Genomic DNA, 25,008 nt, shown 5'->3' with positions numbered 1-25,008 from the left:
TTTTGATCGAGTTTTTTTTTCTCCCGCTAGTTCTTCACTAATTAGAATACGGGAGTTGTTGTTGCCGGTTTACGTTAGCGTGGCCACAGGCCGGTCCCGGGACTGAGAGCAGGATAACGACAGTACGGGGGACTCCGGGACACTCACCAGCAAGGTACCGGGCAGATGTATGTCATGTGCGGGGATAGTAAGGCGGGCACCCCAATATATATAGAGTATAGTATCTATATCCCTGCATACAATGTGCCCTTCTCATGGGTTAGTACATGTAGTGTACCCAGCCGATCATCCTATATTCGTCCATGTTCTGCTGTTACCTGTCACTAATGGGGGCGCTGTGGAGCCTGAACAAGTCAGATCTGATAACATAGAGGGACAGAATATATCTCATGTAAGGTTTGATATTAATGGGTGATGCCATGAAGCCCATAAGTGATTGGTGGGAGTCTGACCGCTGAGGCCCCCCACCAATCCTGAGCATCGGGTGTTGTTTCCTTATTGTGAATGTAACTGGGCAGAGTGTAGGTGTGACCATGCTGGATGGGACGTAGCCGCACTCTCATTCACTTCAATGGGTGTTCTGGCAAATAATGACAATGGATATCTAAACGGACAAATTGATCTAAATCTTGCAAACACTTCTTTGATTCAGATACTGTATAGAATCTCTTCCTCCCCAATTCAGTTACTGCCTCCCAGGGAAATAAAGGATCAGATTTTGACCACATTTTGCTGTGAAAGTAATGAAACAAAAAACCTGTGTCCATTTAATTTGCTATTATGCCTCTTTTTCTTCTCTGAACAGATCGCTCTTCTTATAAAGTTGATTCATCATCCAACAGCACGTCCTGACTTTTAAATGTAAGGATTTGCTTTGTCTTTTTTTTGTTCTTTATAGTTAGTGTATAAAGAGGTTTTGTATGCATTACATATTAATGATGATCATCAGCGGCTTGGAGCGACAGTGGTGCTCGGCTGAACATTGCTTCCACTTCACAGTCCAGTGATGTCATGTTCATTTATTACATGCCCTCTTTACTGCTCAGTCCTATTCTAGAGAACTGAGCTGAACGGTAATGCCAAGCACAGCCGCTATGGAGTGTATGATGGTGTGCCTGGTAATAAGGGAAGAGGCTTCAATGTTCACCTGAATCCGCTGATCTGTGATGGGTGATTCCAGATAAGGTCAGTCAATGTGTAACTATTGGAACAGTCCTTTATGGCCTTGGCCACATTTGCTTTAGATTGTTGTTTGTCTCATCAGATTGAGGGACACCTCAGTAGAACCCACATTGTAAGTTCATGAATGATCTGACAAATCATCGTGGCTTACAAAACCAAAGCTGCTATGGGAATGTGAACAGTAGAGATGAGCAAGTACTATTCAAAACTCCAGTTTCGAACAGCACACAGCCATAGGAATGAATGGAAGCGGCCAGCACACAGACTTTGCCGGCGGCCGGACGCTTAACCCCTTGCGTGCCAGCTGCTTCCATTTATTCCTATGCGTGCGTGCTGTTCGAAACGGCCGTTTCGAATAGTACTCGCTCATCTCTAGTGAACAGTGCTTAGATTAGGGTCATTAAATATTTATTTACAGTTCTCATTGCTTGAGCATTATAGCTGAATTATAGTTTCACGTAGTTAGCTGCATGATATGTCATATCGCAGAGTTAAAATCTTGAACTGTACAATATTTTGTAGATAAGTTTCTTTTTGTGATTGTTTTTTATTCCATATAATTAATCTTCCTTTTCTATGTGTCTCTTAGGTTTTTCTTCCCCACGTGACAATGAACACTAATAACATATTTGGTGCACAGCAATCATCGAGCTCCAACACACAAAATCAAAGCTCCTTCATGTTTGGGCAGGCATCATTATTTGGCCAGAATGCACCTGCACAGACTGCCCCTCCATTTGGACAGCAGTCTATGGGTCAGCCCGCTCCCATATTTGGACAACTTGGTAGCAACCAGTCTGTTTTTGGGCAGAATACTTCCAGCCAATCTTCTTCAATCTTTGGACAGACTAGTTCAGTACAAACCACTTCAGCATTTGGCCAGGCAAGTGCTGGACTGTCCGCTCCAACATTTGGACAGAGTTCTTCTGCACCAGTGTTTGGACAAACTGCTTCTGGCCAGTCTGGTTCCATATTTGGGCAAGCCACTGCTGGGCAGTCTAACTCTGTGTTTGGTCAAGCTGCTGCTGTTCAGTCTGCTCCTACATTTGGACAGACAACTTCTACTTCAGTTTTTGGAGTAGCAACATCTGGACAGACTGCGCCATTGTTTGGACAGGCCAGTTCAGGGCAGTCTGTTCCTTCATTTGGGCAGTCCTCTGGTCAGGCAACACCTGCTTTTGGACAGAACTCTTCTGCACAGTCTACCTCTGTATTTGGACAGAGCATTGCTGGTCAGTCTGCATCTGTGTTTGGACCTGCCACATCTGGTTCATCTGCGCCTACATTTGGTCAGGCTTCTTCTGGACTGCCTGCTCCAGCATTTGGACAGGCCAATGCAGGGCAATCTGGCTTTACATTTGGACAGACTAATAATCAACCAGCGAATCCATTTGCACAACAATCTGGTTCAGTGTTTGGGCTGGCAACTACTGGACAGTCCTCTTCCCCCTTCGGTCAGAAAACTAATACTCAAACAGCACCTGCATTTGGACAAACATCCACTGGGCAGACTGGTCCCACATTTGGTCAAGCCAGTACTAGTCAGTCATCTATATTTGGACAAACTAGCACCAGTAACTCTGCATCACCTTTTGCTCAAGTGCCATCTAGCCAGTCTTCATCCCTTTTTGCCCAGGCAACTACTAACCAATCTGGATCTTTTTTCCCGCAGCCAACAACTAGCCAGTCGGCCTCCCCCTTTGGAAGCAGTACATCCGTTTTTGGACAGGTAGCGTCTGGGACATCTTCAGCATCCAAACAGTCTGACAATGGGTCAAATCAGGCTTCACAGTTCGGACAGCAATCTTCCCCTAGTAGGTTTTTGTTTGGCCAGACAACCTCAAGCCAAGCACCTTTGTTTGGGCAGAGTACAACTGGCCAAAGTTTTGGTCAGACAGGCTCCACCCAATCTGGGCAAGATGGAAAAAGCCAGATTTCTGGGTTTGGGAAGGTCAGCAGTGGACAGAGTAATATTTTTGGCCAGCCATCTGGTTTCCAGCCTGCATTCAGTAAACAGGAATCTGGTTCTGTCTCTGAATTTGGGCAATCTCAGTCTGCACAAACAAATACTTCTGCATTTGGGGTTGCACAGTCTTCACAGATAAACAAAACAGATGCCGCAGAGAAAACCTCAATCTTTGGTCAACAGTCAAATATTCCCACTGGGCAAACTGCCTTTGGCACGAACACACAACTAAGCACCAGTTCTAGTGTCTCTGACTCGAAGTTTGCCACAAGCATGGCAGCATCGCCTTTTGCACAGGTACCATCCAGTTCTGAGCACAACTTCAAACCTCCCGCTCATACAACCTTCAAGCCAATATTAACCAGTAAGTCAGATGAAACTTCCACGTCCGCATTTGGCATGCCTCCTAAAAGTGAGGCAACAGATCAACCCATCTTTGTTTCTTCCTCAACATCTTCTACATCGGGAAATGTGAACTTCTTTTCTTTGTCTTCAGACAAAAAAAACAAAGGTGACACTGTATCATCCAGACCTTCATTTGCAAGTGCTAATAGCAGTTTTAGTAGCTTTTCTGAAGAACCTAGAAGAGATGAAGGACTGAAAGGAATGAAGCGAAAAGAGGAACTTGATCGTTCTCCACACAGGAGTGATGCTGAACCTTCCTCAGATCTTGGTGGTGAGCATCCGCCCGTTAAGAGGTCTGGTCGCTTGAATCGAGATTTATCAGGAGGCGCTAACCTGTACGTAAGGAGCTTGTTTGATGTTGTGAAGAGTCAAATGAAGACTCAGCATGGGAAAGAGATAAAAAAACAAGAGAGTGCTGCTCTACAGCCTAAGGTGACAGATACCGAGTCTCCGTCTCCAAATCAGTCATTTGGTAGAAATAGTTCTTCCATTGGGCCAAACCAAACGGAATCTGTCAAAACTATGTCCGCACCTCTACCCAGTCAAGTAACTTTTAGTAAGTCCCAGGTGGCAGCTACAAGTCAAACAACATCTACCAGAAAGGTTTCATTTGCAGGACTTAACCAGCAAACATCTGGAAGAGACCATAGCTCAGCTAGACCTAGTGAACTCATGTCAGGAAGAATTCGACCCTTGCTTGAGGAAGGAGAGCTCCCTCGTCAAATTGAAGGTACCAAAATACTTGTCCAACCTTTATTTATTTATATAATGTAAATTGTGAGCCCCATTTTTTTCCCTATCAGTATGTCTTTGTAGAATGGGAGGAAATCCACGCAAACACGGGGAGAACATACAAACTCCTTGCTGATGTTGTTCCTGGCAGGATTAGAACCTGGGACTCCAGTTCTAACCACTGAGCCACCGTGTTGCCCCCAACCTTTATTTTCTGTCCTGTATGGTTGTCAAAAACAATAATTACAGAAAAATGTTCTACTGATCTGTTTTTTTTTTTTTTTACCACTATAGCCTGCACTGTTTAGGCAGGAATGTTTTAACTCACTTTCAATGTTTTTTTTCCCTTTACTTATGTTTGTGCAGCTACCTCCTCCAGGACTGCAGATACCACTGAACACCCAGTACCAGTCTTGCCCGGTGACCTAACAGCATTTTGTATTAAAGATCTGCCTAATAACCTGAATAAAAAAGCAGTCCTGCACGATTACTTTAAGAAGTTTGGGAAAATTCAGCGTATAACTTGCAGGACGGCACAAAGGATGGCCTCTATTCAATTCACTAACCATGTAAGTTTTTTTTAAAAAAAATGAATGGGAAATATTTCGCTACATTCCTGAAACTGCCTTAGCCTCAATATGTTTGTGCCTTGCATTGTTTATGTAGGAGGATCGATGAATAAGGCATAGATCACATATTGCAGAAATGCAGTATTTTTGGCCGCTGTGGAAACATGAATGGCTGTTTTTACTGTCCCATTAATTGCATGAGATTTTCTTCATTCTGATCCACACTTTGCAGGAAAAAAAATGCTGCAGAAAATGCGCCGTGATGTGTTATTCACAAAAGCAGCATGTTACTTACGTCTGCAGAACTGCTGCTTTTCTGTTGCAGATTTCTTGTGTTCATGTTAAAACCGTAAACTAAAAACGCCAAGCGTTTTCATCCTGTCTTGATGCAATTTAATTTGTCTCTTTTGCAGCAGTTAAAATGTGTATTATGGGTGAAAGGACCAATGGTTGTGACAGTTGTATCATACATTACATAACACGGTGTAGTATGATATACAAACTGCTGGGAGATCCGTCTACCCTATAAGTTATAGAAAATCTGATAGAATACCCAGTATGCCCCTCATGTCACAGAGTCTGTTAAGGAAACTTTTTTTCTTCCAGAAAAATTGTAGTTTGACAAGGGACCTGCGCACGTTGTCTTTGTATAATACACAGGTAAAATAAGCCTTTTAATTACATTTGTGATATTGATTTTGTTTCAACAGAACTCTGCAGCTGCTGCGAAAAAAGCATCGAAAAAAATGAGCAAGGATGTCGTCGTATTTTGGCAGCGGAAAAAACCAAGTAAGTGGTGTAATGTTTTATTGGTGTGTTTTGTGCACACCAACTGATTCTCTTTATGAAGATGTTCTCCTCTATGCCTTTAGAGAATCCCTCCCCCCTCATAAAATTGTGTCTAATTAAACTTTACACAATTTTATGATATTAAGCCTATTTATATGGGGGTCATATTACAGCTCCATACTGCTCGTAGATCAGTAAATATACCCTAATGCGTGCTGGTGTACTCACCCTAAAATTTATATGTGGCAAACTTAGTTTAGTCAGTCTAAAAATGCACCAGACTGTATTAAAGGGAGTCTATACAGTGGCTTGTATAGCATTGTTCACTGTTTTACAGATGTACTTTTGTTGCTGCTGCTGATTCTCTCCTTTTGCTGAAAAAGTGTATTTTAAAAATCTGCAAATGAGGGTCTTGATACCCTGTGCGTGTTCCCTCCGCTGCTGGTGAATATTTTTTTGGTGCAACTTCTTAATCGCCCAGAGAGCTCAAACAATCGCTTTCCTTGCTTGGTGCTGGTGTCACAAGGCTCTGGGCATCTGGCAGCAGAAGGAAAATCTAAAGAATAAAGCCGAGTTTAGACGGAGTATTTCGGATCAGAATTTGATGTGGTTCCGCCTCAGATTCCGGTCCAAAATATTGGGCAGCCACAACTGCAGTGCACCAGCATCCAGTTGCGGCACTGCGATACAGATTAGGCCCAAATGAATGGACCTAGTCAGGAGTGTCTTCAGGCAGAGTTGCAAGGCACAATCCGCCTGAAGAATGAGCACGTCCATTCTTTTTTCCAGGAGTCGTCTTTTTGGTCAGGATTTTGAAGCGGAAATGGCCTTCAAATTCTGACCGAAATACCCCGTGTGAACTCAGCCTAAGGGGTAACTTGCTGATCGGTGGGCGTCCCAACAAAATCCTAGTACATGTAAATGAATTGGAGGTATAAACTTAAAGGCAATCTTGTTCTTCCCTAGAGGGGTGTTCCAGTTACAAGTAGTTTCCCCCTATCCAAAAGGATTTCGAGAACAGTGTGTTGTGCTCCCCAGTTATGACCAGAGTGCCTGGTTGCGCCACTACGTCCATTTGAATGGATACTGACTGAGAGCCAAGTAATTCTGGTGCATGCTGCTGAATCCTAAGCTTGTCCCCCTTTCCCAGCAAGACACAACCCCTTTCAAGACCAGGCAAGAAACCCACCATAAATGTTGTGCACAGCATGTAGGCTGCAATTTTGTCACATTTACCTTAGTAAATCTCCCCCAATATCTGTAAAACTGTTTTGTAATGCTCATACTTTTCAGCTCCGACAAAGAAGAAAGAGACTCCGACACCGCAAAGAGAAGAAAGACTGACTGAGCAGGAAAGCGCTTCAAGTGTCTCGCCTGTTCGCAAACCACTTCTTCGTGGCCTGAAAGCGTAAGTGTATGATGTAAACAGCTGTTCTGATAGGTTTTTTTTTTTTTTTGTGAAGCTGAAGGCCATTTTCCACTTGGCAAATCCATGTGCAAAATAATTGTGAGTCCATGGTAAGTACAGGGAAAACACAAAAAATGTGCTTCACGTGTACCGATTCACACTTTAATTTAGCTTTGTTGCATGGTTCTCAGCAAAGTGGTACAGTATTACAACTCTAATGTCATGTGAAAACCTAGCTTATTCTTTAAGGGGTTGTCATCTGAAGGGTCCTATCTATACTGGTAGCTTATGTAAATTGAAGCCTTTTTCTAAATATATTGCTTTAGAAATTCTGCTTTGTTTGCCTGCTATGTGAATTTATTCCCCCCATTGTTTACACTGCGATGATATAGCCACAGACCTGGGAGATGGGGCAAGTGACATCACTTACTCACTGTCAGCAGGACAATCTGTTCAGGTAATTGCACTTTGCTGATAAAGCCGAGTCTGTTATCGCTCTAAGTAAACACACAGATAACATGGAGTCCATTCTGTACAAGCATCTGCATATTATCTGACCTGCAGAATGTTGTTTGTCCCGTTCAGCAGGAAGGAGAAATACAGGAAGTGAGAAGCAGACACTGCATGCAGCCTGGCTGAAAGGCTGGGAGACCCCTTTTAATACTTTCTTTGCTTTGGGTTTATTGTTTAGATCTCCTCTTAAGAAGCCTACATTTGCCAAGACCCTTCAGTTTGTTGTTGACAGTACAGATACCTCAGCTCCTTCCTCTGACACCACAATGTCTTTGCCCCCTTCACTTTCTCATCTCGTGGGAACAGTGGCTGAAACTTCAGAAGAGAAATATCGTCTACTGGATCAGAGGGACAAAATATTAAGACAAGGTATTTAGAGGATCTGCCGAAGCTTTGAAATATTTGGCAGCTTGAAACATAGTCTTCTTTAAACCCAGAAACGTAAATGTACAGGCTCATACATCTGCATTTTCTTTTCACTTTCCATTTTTATTCGTAGCTCGAGTTAAACGAACAGGATTGGATCAGGCCAAAGTTTTTGTAGGAACTTGCCCTGACATGTGCCCTGAAAAAGAGAGATACATGAGGGACACTCGCAACCAACTTAGCATCTATGAGTTCCTTCCAGGAACCGACAAGGTAACTTTCCTTCTTTATTAAAAATGTTTTGTGCCTGTCATGTATATTCTTTTAAATGGATTGTCAGAATATTTGCTCATGGGTTCTTTTGTCCCCAAATGCACATTTATTTATTTTTGCATTATTTTTTTTTTTTTGTCAAGCATCTATGATATAAAAATCTTTTTAACATGTTTCTTGCACAATTTCTGCCTCCAAAGCTGGACCATGCTGCTGCAATTAAAGAATATAGTCGATCTTCAGCAGATCAAGAGGAGCCCCTGCCTTATGAGTTGCGCCCTGTACCCGTGCTGTGCATGACTATGGATTACCTGGTGACCCATATCATGGATCAAGGAGAGGAAAATTATCGAGATTGGTATGACTTTGTCTGGAACCGAACACGGGGAATTCGGAAGGTGAGAGCTGTTTGAGATGTAGTCCACTGAACGGAGATGTGTTGACCCACTGTGTCACTGAACGTATTACACTTGGGGAATGGCTTGAGGAGTTGACCTAAGTAGTCTCCTAGTTCTCACCCTTTGATCCCTATACAGGGAGTTGGTCTTCACCACCACAGGATTAGTCTCCATTACAGTGACAGATGACTCAGACAGTTCAGGAGACACCTGTGTGGTACAGGCAAGAGACATGATTAGTAGAGAAGCTGAGGTCAGGACAGGTGGAGTTAGTTCAGCATGGTTTTTAAGCAGAAGGTCAAGGCAGACAGTATGGCTTCAGAGTCTGGGTCAGCACAGACAGCACATAATCTGTAATGGGAAACTGGTCAGGAACACAGGTAATCTATATGGTAACAGTTCAAGCACCTTTGTGGACACTAATAAGCTGGAACCTTTGCTCAGACACCCCTCATAGGTGGAAGGTTTTCAATATATCCTGGAACTGCAGGATATAGGCCAGGGAAGATTAAATGTATGCAACTGCTGGCCCTTAAAGAGGTCAAGAATGCGGGTGCCCTTAAAGCACCATGCTAACAGACAGGAGGCAGTAGCTGGTGGCTATGAGCAGCAGAGAAGTAGGAGAGGGTGGTGGCTGCAGACACTATGTAAGTACATATTAAATAGTTTAAGGTGCCCATACACCTTCAAAAATTGACTAACAGCGATTCCCCCTGACTCTTTATTTGGAGAAGAGAATAACTGCTGTCAGGCACTCTTGGAACAAAGGATCAGGCGTGATTTTAAATAAATAAATAATTGGACTTAAACAATCTTTCCACTGGCGTCATCTGTCAAGGGGAACCAGGAGGCCAACCCATGTGTATGGAGTCCTTTCGGAGTTAATTGCATAAAAACATATAAATAATTACACTGAACTGATTTGTGGTGAAATGGCCCGGACTAGTGGAATTAGTTAACCATTATTTCCTTTTCTAGGATATTACACAGCAGCACTTGTGCGATCCTCTCACTGTGTCTTTAATAGAAAAGTGTATGCGCTTTCACATCCACTGTGCCTACCAGCTTTGTGAGGAGCCAATGTCCTCATTTGATCCAAAAATCAACAACGAGAATTTGACAAAGTGTTTGCAGAGCCTAAAGGAGATGTACCAGGACTTAAGAAACCGAGGAGAGACCTGTCCTTGTGAACCGGAGTTTAGGGGCTATAGTGTATTACTCAACCTCAACAAGGGAGATATTCTCAGGTAAAATCTTCCTCTCTGTTTTGCTATATTTTACTTTACAGTGAAAAGAAAGGATGTCATAGAACTATGCCTAGCCCCAAACCAGAGTGTTTTAAACTGGAGGCAATTTGGAGGGGAAACATTAAGCAGGGGGCAACTGGAGGAAGACATTAAAGGGATCCTATCATTGGATACCCTTTTTTTTTTCTCCCTAACATGTAGGAATAGCCTTAAGAAAGACTATTCTTCTCCTACCTTTAGATGTCTTCTCCGTGACGCTGTTGGGTGGAAATCCGGGTTTTCTTCAGTATGCAAATTAGTTCTCTCACAGCACTGGGGGCAGTCCCCAGCGCTCAAACAGCACTGGGGGCATCCCCAATGCTGAGAAAGAAATCTCCAGTGACGCCTCCATCTTCTTCTGGAACACCCTCTCCCTATGTCGTTTTCCGTCCTGGGTTTCAATCTTCTAGGCCAGCTTACTGTGTAAGCGGCCACAAGAAAAAGGCCATTTTCTTGTGGCCCGGGCATGCGCAGTTAGCTCTGCCCGAGGGCTAGAAGATTGAAACCCAGGACGGAAGACGACACAGGGAGAGGGTGTTGAAGAAGATTGAGGCGTCGCTGGAGAGTTCTCTCGCAGCATTGGGGACTCTCCCAGTGCAAGTTTGAGCGCTGAGGACCGCCCCCAGTGCTGCGAGAGAACTCATTTGCATATTGAAGAGAACCCAGATTTCTATGGAATGGTGGTGCGGAGAAGACATCTGAAGGTAGGAGAAGAATAGCCTTTCTTAAGGCTATTCCTATGTATTAGGGAGAAAAAAAGGGTATCCAAATGATAGGATCCCTTTAAACAGTGTAGGTAGCTGGAATAGGACTTGGCATAATTTCAATGTCAAATGGATCAAAAATCTTATGTACCTTGAAGTAAAATGTGAAACGCTTCGAAAGCTGGGATACAGAGAAGGATAAAATGTTACCAGTTTAAGGCTAAATGTCAGTGATCTTTTATTTCAGCCATAAATCAAAATCTGCAATAAAAAAGTGACAATTACAGGAGGGATTTTGCAATTTTAATGTGACTGTTAGAGCTTGCTTATACTGATCACAGTCTGTATTCTATGCTGGAGCTGCATTTACTTTCTGCAGGCACCAGAGCTACGCTCTCCTACTGGATCAGGGTTACTACAGAGCTTGCTTGCTTTTATTCAGAAGGGTTAGTTTCTTGGGTTGTGCCTGTCAGCATGCTTACCAAATGTTTCCAATAGCAAATTGCAGAATTGGGATTGCTCCAAATATTTACCTAGCGAATAGTTTGAGGCCTTTTATTAGCTACATTTCTCATTCATTAATATTATGAAAATGTCCAAACTTTTCTTTTCAGAGAAGTGCAGCAGTTTCCCGACTCCGTTCGCAACTCTGCAGAAGTGAAATTTGCTGTCAAAGTCTTTGCTGCATTAAATAGCACAAACTATGTCCGATTCTTCAGACTCGTTCGCTCGGCGTCGTACCTTAACAGCTGCATATTACACTGTTACTTTCCCCAGGTAATAGATTTATTCTGGATTTAGTCAAGGCTTTTGAAGGTTTTTTTTTTTAATTTTTTTTTACTTTGTTTCTGGGCTCCACTTCATGCCCTGTCCTTTTGTTTATCTCAGATACGAAGAGATGCCTTACGTGTCATGAATGTGGCCTACACCATCAGTTATCAGAGACCTACCTTATTCCCCTTAGAAAACATTGTTAGTCTCTTGTTTTTCCAAGATGCAGAACAAGCGACCGACTTCCTTACTGCTTATGGCTTGAACGTGAGTGACGGGTAAGTGTGCATTAGGCATTGAGACCACACGTTGCAGATTTTGTTGAGTGTTTTTTTGAGCCAAAGCTTGTAAAGGAGTAGAAAAGACAGAGTAAATCCTTTATACTCTTCTCTTCTACTACTTACACTCCTGTCTTTGGCTCAAAAAAAAAAAAGCTGTAACAAAAAAAGCAGCTCTTCAGTTGCCACAGTGGCCTCAACTTTTTTTTTTTTTTTTTTTTTTAATTTCAGAATTTTTTTACTTGTGATTTTTTTTTTTTTTTTTTTTTTTTTTTTTATTCTTTAAGTTTTGTAGAGATGAATCGTACTGCCTTTGCAGAACCAGAGGCTCCATTACAGCCAAAGAGGTCCTCGTATATCACTCTTAAGCGCCAAGGGTCTGTAGGGGAAGTTGTGAATGGAGCTCGTCTGCCACAGTTCTCTATGCATATGCCAGTTTGCAGCTTTGATGCCCAGAATAAATATACTGGAAACAGCAGCACTTATGAACCAGAATCCAGATCTTTACCGGAGACAACAGGTCAGTGATGAAAGAACCATCAAGAATATTGAGCTGTGACATAGTTCCAAGTCAGTACTGTAGTTGTATATTAATAGTTCTGCCACTTGTATTGAGAGGACTGCTACCCATGTTTCCCCGAAAACAAGACTGGGTCTTATATTATTTTTTTCTCCGAAAAAGGGCTTGGGCTTAATTATGGGGTAGGTCTTATTTTGCAGGGACTTTTATTTTTGACAATTGATGATGCATGGTCAGTGGGTCTTAAACGGATTTGCTGGCACTCCCTCCTCTCCTTTACGCCAAGGGGGAGGTTGTTGTAGTAGAGTGGCTGCGTTTGTTTGAGCGAGCAGGCATGGCACCTGACATCTGGTCACGTAGGTAGCGAAGTCCACAGCATAGTAGCGACCAGGAGGTGGATTCAGGAGGCGGACACAAGAGACAGGAAACAGGACTCTGGGGCCGGGATTGGGCACGGGTGAGCTGATTTTGCATTGCCATTGCGTGAGGTAGTGGCCACTTGTCCAGGACAGTTGGGAGCTACTGTGAGACTATTCTCCGTCTGTGATGTCCTGTAACAACCTAGCGTCGGAGGCACTGACTGTAACTAGGGCTAATTTTTGGAGTAGGGCTTATATTTCAAGTATGCTCCAAAAACCTGACGAAATCGAGCTAGGGCTTATTTTTGGAGAAACTGGGTACTGTGCCACCACACTAAATGGAATAGTCAACACTGCCTGACGTCTGGATTGTAACTATAGTTTTCTTTCTTTGTATGTCAACAGAAAAACCTGAACCTGAAGAAGGATCCGTAAAGCGCTCTATTGTACTTCTGCCTGATATTAAGGAACCCAGTTCTGTGCCCACTCAGGCAATGTTTCAACCAATCATGCCTCCTGAACCACCACCATCTCCTCCCAAACCAAAATTCAGTGATGAGGTAATTACAAGATCGATGTTGTCTTATATTGGTGCAAAATACTTTCACTCTCCTACCATTAACTTTTTGGGATCTTTTATGCAGGACGTGGCTTATGTTCTGGAAGAGATTTTGGACGATGCTGTGAAACAATTAAGCGCGCCTGTCATCCAAAGTGTGGCAGAATACATCACATCTGCACTTGGGTATAACATGCTTTCTTATGTCTTTTCTTTAAACAGTACCTAAAAAAAAATCACACTATTGTTGGTCTATCTATATAAATAAGAAACAAATAACACTTTACCCATCCTTGTTCCCACAAAACTCTGAGGTTCTCCTGCTTCTTCTCTGCAGATCAATGCAGCAGGTCTTCCACAGGCATCACTAGCAGATGCCTGAGTGCTAGAGCAGGAAGCTAAAGCTGCACCGTACTGTTCAATTGCATTGACATCCTAAGGATGCTGATGTAGTTAAAAGGGGACATACAGGGGTGTCGCGAGACCCCACCCCCGTTGGGAATCACTGATCCATTCAATAACATTGCAAGGTGGTAAGATGAAAGGTTATTCCCATCTTGACAAATTGCTGCAGAGATGGGAGTAGCTGCTACCTGTCCTGACGGCCAAAGCAGGAATTCTTCTCTGTGGTTCTGTAACTCCCATAGAGTAGAATAGGAGCAACTGAAACACCATAGCACAGCTTAGCTATCCTGATTCCGTAGCTTTAGATGTGCTATACTGTTTTTATAACGTCCCTTCTTCTCTATGAAAGTTACAGAAACACCAAGAGGGCAGCCATGCTCAGGCATTATGGCAAGTCCACCATAAGGGGTCAGGACTTGAGAGCCATTATTCCCAACTCAGCAGTGATTTGCCAAGATACGAATAACTCTTTAAATTACAGAGGTAGTCAGAAACATATGGTAGGTGTCAAAGCATCTATATTGACTCAGCATGGCCAGTAGTATAATGTACACTGTCCAGTCACATTAATGTGACCACCTATCAAAAGAGAGGGGATGTTGTGATGATGATCACTGGGATGTTGAGCCATGCTAACTCCAGTGCCGTTGCCAGCTGCACTAGGTTACACGGTTCAGCATCCATAGTGCTAAAAATTCAATCGAGGTGGTCCCACAGATTCTCGATTGGGTTCAAGTCCGGGGAATTTGCTGGCCAAGGGAGTACGATAAACTCATCCTGGTGCTCTTCCAACCACGCACGTACACTGCGAGCTTTATGACACGTCGCATTGTCCTGCTGGTAGATGCCATCATCCTGAGGAAAAACAATTCGCATCTAGGGGTGAACATGGTCCGCAAGGATAGATGCATACTTGTGTAGATCCATCGTGCCTTCCACAATGATGAGTGCACCTAGATGGCTGATGACACGTGCCTTCTGCAATTGGTTATTTATCGCCGACGACAAAAGTAGGTGGTGGCCACATTAATATGACTGGTCTGTGTAGATGCTTTCATTGTAAAAGAGTGTGTCCTAATAATGGATTCTACATGAAAAGCAATTCTTGACAGTCTTGAAATTTTTTGTCATTCTTTTTTAAGCGCATTTCTATTTTCCTTTAAATGATTCAGAGATTATCGTTCTCACCTAAATAATTTTTTGTTTCCATGTTGCTTCAGAGCGTCTTCTGTAGTCGCCGATCAGCTGCTTGAAGAACTCATACTGAAACTTTGTAGGAGAATCGCAGAGGAAGAAATAAAGGCAGAAACTGAAAGAGTGATGGAAGAAAAACGAAGAAAGGCAGAAGAAGCCAGGTAATGTAGAACTTGGTGCCCAATGAGAACCTCTCTGACTTAATTTTTTCACTTTCTTTACATCGGGACAGTGTTCAAGTTTGTAAACAAATTTGCCTATCTGACTTTGAATTTATGCTATAGGAGGATTCAAGAGAGAGAGCGACTTCTTTCTCTGGAGAGCCGATCCCAATGTGATGATCTGATAAATGAAGTTATTACAGAGAATATCCGCAAGATATCCAAGGACGAGCTTCAGTAAGTGCCTTCATAAATAGTTTTAAAGGCTTTGAACATGTGCAAAATTTTTCTGGGACCTGGCTGATCATAAGATCTCGGGGTTTGGTGTTTCTGTTTGCATGAAGTCATGGTTGTGCATGTATTTGGCAGCTCTGTTCCATATTTTTGGGACTGACAGAAATCGCACAGTACAGTGCTTAGATATCTTCATCAACCCCTGTGAATGGAGAGACCATACACATATGTGACCATCACTTTGCTCAAGTAAGAGCCTCTGTTCTTATACAAAGTTGGGATCCCAGTGGTAGGAAATGGAAATATCCCAGTTATTAATGCAAAAATGTATAGTGGGGATTACGGTAGGTTCACACTAGCGCCCGGTCTCCACTTTGTAGGTTTCCGTCTTCTGCCCAAGAAACCGGACAGGAGATGGAAACCGGCAGTCAGTTTTCAAACCCATTCATTTGAATGGGTTTGCAAAGTGTCCCCCCTTGAGCGTCTTCTGCCTCTCCACGGCGAAAGTTTTTTTTTTTTTTTTTTTTTTTTTTTTAACTGGACACAATGTCGGACATGCAGGACATTGTGTCCGGTTAAAAAAAAAAATGGTTTTGCTGTGGAGACCAGGAGACGCTCACAGGCAGACGCTGACTTCCAGGTTTTCCGTCTCCTGTCCAGTTTCTCGGGCAGAAGACGGAAACCTACAAAGTGGAGACCGGGCGCAAGTGTGAACCCGCCCGAACAGAGGAATGGCACAATGCAGAGTCTTCTACATCTTATAAATCTTATACAATTTCTGTATGTTGCAGGAAAGCAGTACAACTTGATCATAATAACCGCATTTTACGGTGCTCCCAGGGTGTCTCTGACCAGCATGTTGGTCAGTTTGTGGATGAGGAAATATTCTTAATAGCCAAAGAAACACTATATGAAATGCAGTGTTGCAGCAAATACATCCAGAGGTTTGTTGGGACTTTTTCATTTGTAAAGTTATATTGTAAACATATCTTGTAATCTTTCATTACTAATATCGGGCATTATTTCAGGTGGCGGGAAGTTTTAGCTGCACGTAAGAAATTAAGGCGTCAAATGCGCGCATTCCCAGCAGCACCTGGCTCTGTAGGCCGTGATGGTAAACTGAAAGCTTTGATTCCCAGCGCTGTCCATGACGTAAAGAATTTGTCTAAAGGAATTGTTAACTTGGGTCACGCTGGAAAATTAAGTGTTACATTTACCAGGTGGGCTCATTGGTTTTTCAGTGCAAAACAAGAATTACACGGTGTTTCCACCTTTTATATAACTATTGAATTTACTTTTCCTTCCAGGTGTCAACAGGTCAGGGAACAGATATTTCATCAGATGAAAGTACAGCACTATTTTCACGAGCTGCTATGGTTTGTTTTTAACTTATTTGCCTACTAACTTGTCAAAACATTTAGCAGGAATGAATAGTACAAGCAAATATTAGAAACATTTTAAAATATTTTGTGAGAGAAAAATGCTTCTTTCTCCATTTCACTGGCTCTTTTTCTTCCTTCACTTTGAAATCTCTCCTAAATCTGCCTGAACTCATAGATGTTTCAAATTATATAGAAGTCAATGGAGAAGTGATGAGGAGGTACTGAGCGAAAGAGAAGAGACAGGCACAATAGGACTTAAAGGGATCCTATCAATAAAACAACATTTTTTTCTCAATAACACGTAGGAATAGCCTTAAGAAAGGCTATTCTTCTCCTACCTTTTGATGTTTTCTCCACGCCGCTGTTCGGTAGAAATCTTGGTTTTCTTTGGTATGCAAATGGGTTCTCTCGCAGCACTTGGGGCGGACCCCAGCGCTCAAACAGCACTGGAGGCGTCCCCAATGCTGCGAGAGAAATCTCCAGCGCTGCCTCCATCTTCGTCTGGAACAGCCTCTCTCCGCATTTTCTTCCGGCACTGGGTTCAATCTTCTACGCATGCGCAGTTGGCTCTGTGGTTAGAGCTGGCTGTGTATGCCCGCAGCCATTTTTTTGTGGCCTCTTACACAGTAAGCTGGGGTAAGCGGCCACTAGAAAGTGGCCGCGGGCATGCGCTGTCGGCTCTGCCTGAGGCCCGACGGCAGAGCTGACTGCGCATGCCTAGAAGTTTGAAGCCAGTGCTTGACGAAGACGTGGAGATTTCTACTGATTGGAGAGGATCTCTGGTCATGTGACCTTTTCTGTGCAGGTTTTTCTACATGAAAGTCCTGTACTCTCCACTGCCCATCTCAGCTTCATTGTAGTAAAACGTTATGATCGTGCAGATTGTATTAAATCCCTGTCCATGCCCCCAAATCATCGCTGTGAGGAGACACCTGAGGCAGGTATCTATTTTTATCTGCCACTTGTTCCCAGGGACCTCAGTGGTGTCCACATGTTTCTAGTTATTGGCTGCAGCTGTCGATGTCCCACATCATTGTTGGTGGACAGGAAAGGCAGTTATTACCCCTTTTATTTTCTATCACTTTAGCTGTAAAATATTTCATGGCGCTCAGAAGTCCCTTTTAAAATATTATTGACATGTAGTGCAAGTTTTAATTCACAAATGCATCTGTTTTTACAATACAGTGATGCGGCATGGACACCTCTGGAGCTGCCATCTCTGATTGTGAAGCACCTTCCCACGTGGAAGCAATGCATCTTTTGGAAAGTAGTCCTTGCTTTGCCTGAAATTAATGATCTAGATGATCCCACAAGGTAATGGAAGACTTCGGATTTGGAGTATTGTATACTTAAGATGACTTAACAATATTCTAATGTGGTGCATTTTAATCTGTATTGTAGTGTTATGGCCGAATGGTTAAAGGCCAAGTTCTCTTGGGCAGGTGTCAGGCCAGAGAGTGATCCTATGGAGAAGGTTCAAACATTGGCACAATACAGCTCTTTAGAGTCTCAGGACGGATGCCCATGCCGAGTAAATGTGTGTGTAAAGGTGAGGCTATTATATGGGGTCACTTATAGTTTCCTAATCTAGTCCTGTGTCAAAAGAATAAAAAATCTTCTGATGCAGGTTAGGTTAGTGAATGGAATTTCAATGAAAAATTGTAAATTCATTGCAGAATTTTTTTTAATGGCTTCACTTTGAATTCTGGGCATCTCTTGCTTTTCTTCTTTCTATAAGGTTGTGCATGGCCCCTTGACAGAAGATGAACTGGAGCAAGCAGAGCTTCAAAAAGCGGTATTAGGAACAAGTGGGATTGTCTTGCTTTTACCAGCACAGTCAGATACAGATGAGAGTCAGATTGCGGCCTTACTGCAGCTGAAGCAGCTCCTCCAAGCAAAACCTTTTAAGCCACCCCCGACCCTCGCTGTCCTAGCTCCTTCATCTTACACAGATGTAGAAACTGTTGTAGAAAGAGGTGAGTATAGATCATGCATGATATTGATAACTATAAAGTAGCCGTTTATTCATTGGTTAATAATTTCATGTTTGTTTTTATTTCAGAACTTAATATTTCAGATCTAGTGTCATGTGGACTAATATCAAATTATAATGTGTTCTCTATACCTGATGGAGTGAATGACCTGAAAGGAACAGATATGGTAAGATTTATAGTATGTTCCAAACATTTACGGAAAAGGTATCAGAATATGGATCTTGTACCACCCATTATACTACACACAGCTCTCTCCATTTTTGCCAGAAGCATTTATGTAAATAGCTGATCAGTCTTCCTCATCAGTCCCATAGAGTTCAATGCAATAGGTTTCCAATCTACTCCCTTAATAACTAGGCCAAATGGGTCTTAAAAGCCAACTCCATCATGATATGATAACCTCTAGTCCTGTAGTACAGGGTATACTAATGTATGTTGAACAATGTAGCCGCTCACCAGGTGCATCATTCACTTCTTTCAGTTCCTGAAGACATCCACAAAAGTTATGTGATCACTAGACTGACCTGCAAATTCACACACCAGTCTGAGAGCATGGATGTAATACTCTCATGGACCTGTATAGGATCCAGACACGGCCTACTATTATGTGAATCAGTTTGTCAGTCTATTGATCACATGTCTTGCTGGGGGTATTCATTGTGGAACCGAAAAAAGTGATCAGGGCACCCCAGTAGTGTCTGTATCGTCCACTGTACAGTATTGCAATTTGCTGACAACATACTAAGCATTGCTTGTTGTGGGTCTACTGATGCATCTGGGACCCTGGAGCAGAATAGAAAGGGCACCAGAACAGAGTGCAGTGACAATAGCAGAAATCTTGTGAGTGTCCATGTGTCTGAAAAGGACCACGAGTATATATCAGCCTAGGATGAAGTGACAGGAGATCCCAAGCTTCAAGCGTCCCCTCTGTAAGAAGTTCTAGTGTAAAAGTGACTCGAGGAGTTAAGTTCTGAACTGGTGAAGTGCTAAAAATTCATATTGCTGTGTATACGTGGAGCAGTACAGTAGAGTGTTTCCATCTGTGAAAGAAGAAACAAGTGGTTAGTGTTGCCTCCCCCTTTTTACATATTTTTGTCTAAAGCCTTAGAGATTGGATATTGTAGACTTCAATGTATTTTTTAAAGAGAATTTCCAGTTTATTATACTTTATTACTAGATTATATCCTGATGTTGGCTGTTTTTGTATTTTCTTTTCCTAAGGTCTCCTCTGCTGTACAGTTTCTTCTGTCCCATTGCCCACATCCTTTGAAACTGCGCAGCCTCCCTTTCCGACAATACATAGAGGACGGCGTATGTAGCGGATTCAGTAATGCCTTTTATCTCGATATGATGGAACGGAAGAAATCTGGACTTCCCTCGCAGGATCCTGCCGCCATCATTGACTTGTACAACCATACTGTTGCGTTCTTGGCTGAGGCTGTTTCTTCAGAGCAACTGACTGAACTGTCCTGGCCTGTAACAGAGTACTCATCTTCCGATGGCAGCTCTTTAATGCCACCTACTGACTGGAACAGCCCTGGCCATCTTGCCTGGTTAAAGAAAGCTGTACTTGGTTTTCAGCTTCCACAAATGGACAAGCCTCCAGAAGAAGGTGAGCAAGTACATATTATACGAATTTATCTATCTCTGATCTTTCTATGCCAAGAAACTGTAATTGATTCAGGGGAAGACCTATCAGTGATCGACAACCTCTCCTCTATGCCTGGGCATACACAGATAGTTGTCAGTCAGCGATTGGACATCCCCTGGCTCAATTACTGTTCCTAAGCATAGAAAAAAACTATATAAAACCACTCAGCTGCTCCTGCTCTATAACATGCTGAATTTTCATAGTGACACTTTCCATTTAATGGATTCCATTAAGGTAGGATTTAAAGTAACCACATTTCTTGTCTCTCTCACTTCTGAAATATTTTGCACAGTTTATTCTCTGAAATCTTCTTATGTTGTCTTTCTGGCAGCTCCCTGGGGTCCCGTCTGCTCCATGATTACAGACTACATGTCACAGATCACACGGTCACCGACAGATCTTCCTCTGTTGTTCTCTGAAGTTCAGCATCTCCTGAGTCGCACAAAGGAAGCCATTAAAGGATTTACACCATCTGTACAAGATATTCCTTGGGATGAGATTATTGCTCTTTGCTTCAACCACAAACTAAGAGCCTGGGACCCCCCACTTACTTCTATTTCCAAAGGTAAAACTTTCTGCATATGCATATTGCTGGTATTACAAAAAAATCTTCATTGGTCTTAGCCCCTTAGCAACCCAGGGCATAATAGTACGTCTAGGATCGCATGGGGATGTATAGAGAGCTGAGCTCTCTCTCCCTACAGGGCAGATGCCAGACGTATAATACAGCCAGCACCCGCCGCTAACAGCAGCGATCGGTGCCCGCACTGATCGCGGCTGTTAACCCTTTAGATGCCATAGTCAAATGGGACCTTGACATATATATTGCACAGGCACTACGCGTGCCGCCATTGAAGGCCCCCTCACTTGTCATTGCATTAGCTCTATTGTACACTGACAGAGGCAGCGTTTAATAGAACTGATGACATTTTGCTATTCACTGCAATACATTAGTATTGCAGTGAATAGTATAAGCGATCAGACCCATAGGTTTCAAAGTCCCAAGGGGCCTGATCATAAAAGTAAAAGAAGGGGGAAAAAAAAGTTTTTAAAAGTATAAAAAACAAACAAAAAACCCCCACAAACGTTCAAATCACCTGCTTTTCCCTAGATCAGATTTAAAGTACATAAACTGTCTTTTTAGTGTCTGTTTTCCACTGAAGTTGGCCAAGTGTACCAATAATCTAATGTGTTTAGGGGCCTCCTGCTTGTTGCCCAAAATGTGTTGTTGGGAGGAAAAAAAGTATTCTGTTTTAAAGGGTTTGTCCCATCTAAAGGATCCTATCTATACGGGTAGCTTATGTAAATTAAATCCTCTTTCTAAATATATTGCTTTAGAAATTATGCTTTGTTTGCCTGCTATGTGAACTTATTCTTTCCTTTGTTTACACTGCATTGCTATAACCATGAGATGGGGCAAGTGATGTCACTTGCTCAGTGCTGGCAGGGCAATCGCTCAGCTAATTGCACTTTGCTGATAAAGCCAAGTCTGTTATCTCTCTATGTAAACACAAAGATAACACTGAGTCCATTCTGTACAAGAATAAAGTTATCTGACCTGCAGAAGTGTTTGTCCTGTTCAGAAGGAGGGAGGGAGGAGATATTCAGGAAGTGAGAAGCAGACACTGCAGGCAGCCTGACTGAAACACTGAGATGGGAGGACCCCTTTAAAAATTACCTTAATGTTTAAAAATGTGACAAAACCTAGAAAAGAATGCAAGCGCCCGTTGTAATGCTGCCCTGGTTACCAGTTTGTCTCTTGTTAGCCTCACCACTTGAGGTGGATGATGATTTTGAGAGGAACAAAGGAGTAGAGAACAGTGGGGCGAGTATTGATTCTTAAAGTTTTTCTTATTAATTACCGTATATACTCGAGTATAAGCCGACCCGAATATAAGCCGAGGCCCCTAATTTTACCACAAAAAAACTGGGAAAACTTATTGACTCGAGTATAATCCGAGGGGGGGAAATGCAGCAGCTACTGAAAAATTTCAAAAATTAAAATGGTTGGAATTTTTGGGTGCAGTAGTTGCTGGGTGCTGAGAAAGGAGAAGGGGTGTTTTGGTTGTCTGTCTGCCCCTTCCCTGAGCTTGAGGACTGGGTTTCCCCCCCCCCCACTTGGAATTCAGTCTGGCTGAATATAGGGTATCTGCAGTGCTCCTGTTAACCCCTCCTGATGGAACAGGAGCACTGCAGATACGCTATATTCAGTAGACCGGGCACTTTCAGACACAGGGATACCTAATGTGTATGTGTTTCACAGGAATTTTCTGCTTTTGTATGTATTCTAGGGAAAGGAGGGATTTACAACTTTTATTTTTTTTAAATCTCTTTTTTCTTTGCACTGTTTTATGGGAGATTCTATACATTGATATTGTGGCTGTCATAGCCCCCCCCCTTCCCTTCCCTCCTAAAAAAAATAATAATTTTTTTTTTTTTTTTTTTGCTGACTCGAGTATAAGCCGAGGGGGGCTTTTTCAGCACAAAAACTGGGCTGAAAAATTCAGCTTATACTCAAGTATATACAGTATGTATTTTTATTCATTTATATTAAACCCACTGAACAACCCCTTTTAGACCATTTCTGCTACTTATTTCCACAGCTGCCCATGAAGACCTTTATGTCTATTTCTTTGAGGAGGATTTACAAAATTTTACATACCCAGACACTTGGGAAAGTGCTCGCCTCTCCACACAGAAGAATGTTCAAGCAATTTCGAACAGGTGAATGAATGTCTTTGATATGTGTGTTCTGCTTAGAGCTAGACCATCTTGTCCCAGTAGAAGTGTTGTATAGTCCAGTCGTCTTCTGCTATAACTTAGCTACTGTGTTTTCTCCTCACATTGCAGCCCTCAAAGGGAACGGAAACGCTCCTCACAGACCTCCCCGACTCTACAGTCTGTCTTTGTACCAACACAAAATGATACACAAAAAGTTTTGAGAAGTCCTGAGCTTTCTGACCTGAAGTCTCTTTCATCAAGACTAAACCGCTCTCTCTTAGCAGAGAAAGAGGAGAATGAGAGGTAATGGGTTATATTCCGAATACTATCAAATAAGACAAGTGCTTCACCGTCTTATCTTGTACAAATTTCCATTTCCAACCCACGTCTTTTTTTTTTTTTTTAATCCATTTACACCCATGATCTTCCTTTGTTTACTATCAAAATCAAAGTAAATATTGCTGCAGTTTCATTATGGAATCTGGATACATTTTATCTAGACGCCTCAAGATTCATGTTACCAGAGCTTCACTTATATGAAACTGATCTGAACACCCACAATGCACTGCTTTCTGGTAACAGGAATACAGCATCATTCTGAATTTAGGAGAAGAATTCTCAAGGTTTTTGTAAGAGACACCTTTTAAGGCTAAGGCTTGGTTCACATCTGCTTTTGGTAATCCATTTAGGGAGTCCGCATGGGGACTACCGAACGCATTGTCAAGTGGTGAGCATACAGAGCCCATAGACTAGAATGGGGTCCGTGTGCTTTCCGTGTGGTCTCCACACGAGTCATGCAGACAGGAAAGTAGATTGTGAAGTACTTTTCTGTCATCATGTTCCTTGTGGACACCGCGCGGAAAGCACACATTCTAGTCTATGGGGTTTGTGTGCTTTCATAAGCTCACTGCTTGCCAATGCATCACCCCACCCCATGATCTACCCTAAGAATAGGTCATCAATTATTCATCCTGGTGGAAAATCTCTTCAATGTATTAGTCACATGTATTTCTCGATTACAACTATCACTTGTATTAATATGTGAATTTATCATTCCAGATTCAATGAAAAACTGCAGAAGCTAGTTGGGGAAGAGCCTCTTAATGCTTCTCTGTGCCTGCCCTTATACCTGCCCATCGCTTCCTTGTCAGATTCTCTGGAAAGTAGTGTTATCGTACCAACTCAGAAGCCATCTACATACAGTTCTATGTATTATCCAACCAAGCCAGACTATTCTGTGCCCTCTTTCTCACTAAGGCCATCCGTGAAAGACAGAATGAAGGACTTGACCATGAGCTTAAGAAGGAATCTTCAGGAAGACATAGCTTTTAGCTTGCACCTTAACACCTTGCTTGATGTGGCCAGACTTGATGGCGGGAGCAGATCTCCACAGGAATAAGTGCCGGCTCACAACAGAGTCTAACCATACTGGAATTTATAGATCAATATCTAGAAGTCAGAGGACATTGATCTACAGCTATAATACAGCACTATATTATTAAACCTTGTAACGTTGATATGTTTGGTTTCATTACATGTGTTTATTTTCAGACACATAAGTTGTATATACTTGTTTGGATTTTTCATAAGAGACAAATATTCTCATTTCTTGAAGAGAACTGCAGAGTGGTTGATATATCTTATACCGTCTTGTGGAGTGGGAAATGCAAAATGGAAGAAGGTGAAATATTTAAACCGACTTGTAAAAAATCAGCCACATGTACATGGAAAATGCAAAATGTCCTGGGTTTTCAGTACATGGAGTGTGAATGTGTTGTTAAATGATTTATATTTTATTAAACTTTCTCATGTTAATGCGGCTGTACAATGCTTATTGAGGTTACAATATCTGAAAATAATCTCCATGTTCCCACTTTGACGGTGGGAGTCACATATACAAGGCAGAACTTCCTGTTAAAGGGGTTGTCTCATAACAAGGATCCTATCTATACTGATAGCTTATGTGGATTTAAGACTTTTCCTAAATACATTGCTTCAGCAAAACTGCTTTGTTTGGCTATTATCTGAGAATATTCACTTCATTGTTTACACTGCATTTCCATAACCACGGACCTGGGGATGATCTTATCTTCCCACCCAGGACAAGTGACGTAGTTCCCTGCTCTCAGGAGGGGAGGGGGGCTGAGTGCTCGGTACTCAGGAGCAGCTTGTATTTCTGAGCTGTTTA

At 42.4% G+C, this 25,008-nt stretch overlaps 1 protein-coding gene across 1 annotated transcript; it reads left to right on the top strand.

Moving 5' to 3' along the window:
- The first annotated feature begins 17 nt into the window (after nt 1-17).
- MCM3AP (minichromosome maintenance complex component 3 associated protein) lies at nt 18-24,584 on the top strand. The gene is made up of 29 exons (XM_075283853.1): nt 18-154; nt 806-861; nt 1,772-4,283; nt 4,652-4,854; nt 5,565-5,643; nt 6,937-7,051; nt 7,743-7,933; nt 8,064-8,203; nt 8,404-8,601; nt 9,580-9,848; nt 11,206-11,368; nt 11,480-11,640; nt 11,928-12,160; nt 12,925-13,079; nt 13,164-13,264; nt 14,704-14,838; nt 14,962-15,075; nt 15,864-16,016; nt 16,101-16,292; nt 16,380-16,448; nt 17,640-17,768; nt 17,856-18,003; nt 18,193-18,430; nt 18,517-18,614; nt 19,670-20,060; nt 20,431-20,664; nt 22,703-22,823; nt 22,950-23,123; nt 23,880-24,584. The coding sequence occupies exons 3-29, from the start codon at nt 1,793-1,795 to the stop codon at nt 24,217-24,219; spliced, it is 7,035 nt and encodes a 2,344-aa protein (XP_075139954.1). The 5' UTR covers nt 18-154; nt 806-861; nt 1,772-1,792; the 3' UTR covers nt 24,220-24,584.
- The last annotated feature ends 424 nt before the right edge of the window (nt 24,585-25,008 follow it).

The sequence above is a fragment of the Leptodactylus fuscus genome, chromosome 8 (genome assembly GCF_031893055.1).
Source record: "Leptodactylus fuscus isolate aLepFus1 chromosome 8, aLepFus1.hap2, whole genome shotgun sequence".
Lineage (NCBI taxonomy): Eukaryota > Metazoa > Chordata > Amphibia > Anura > Leptodactylidae > Leptodactylus > Leptodactylus fuscus.
Note: the sequence above shows the minus strand (reverse complement) of the source record. Positions and strands in the feature narration are given on the sequence as shown.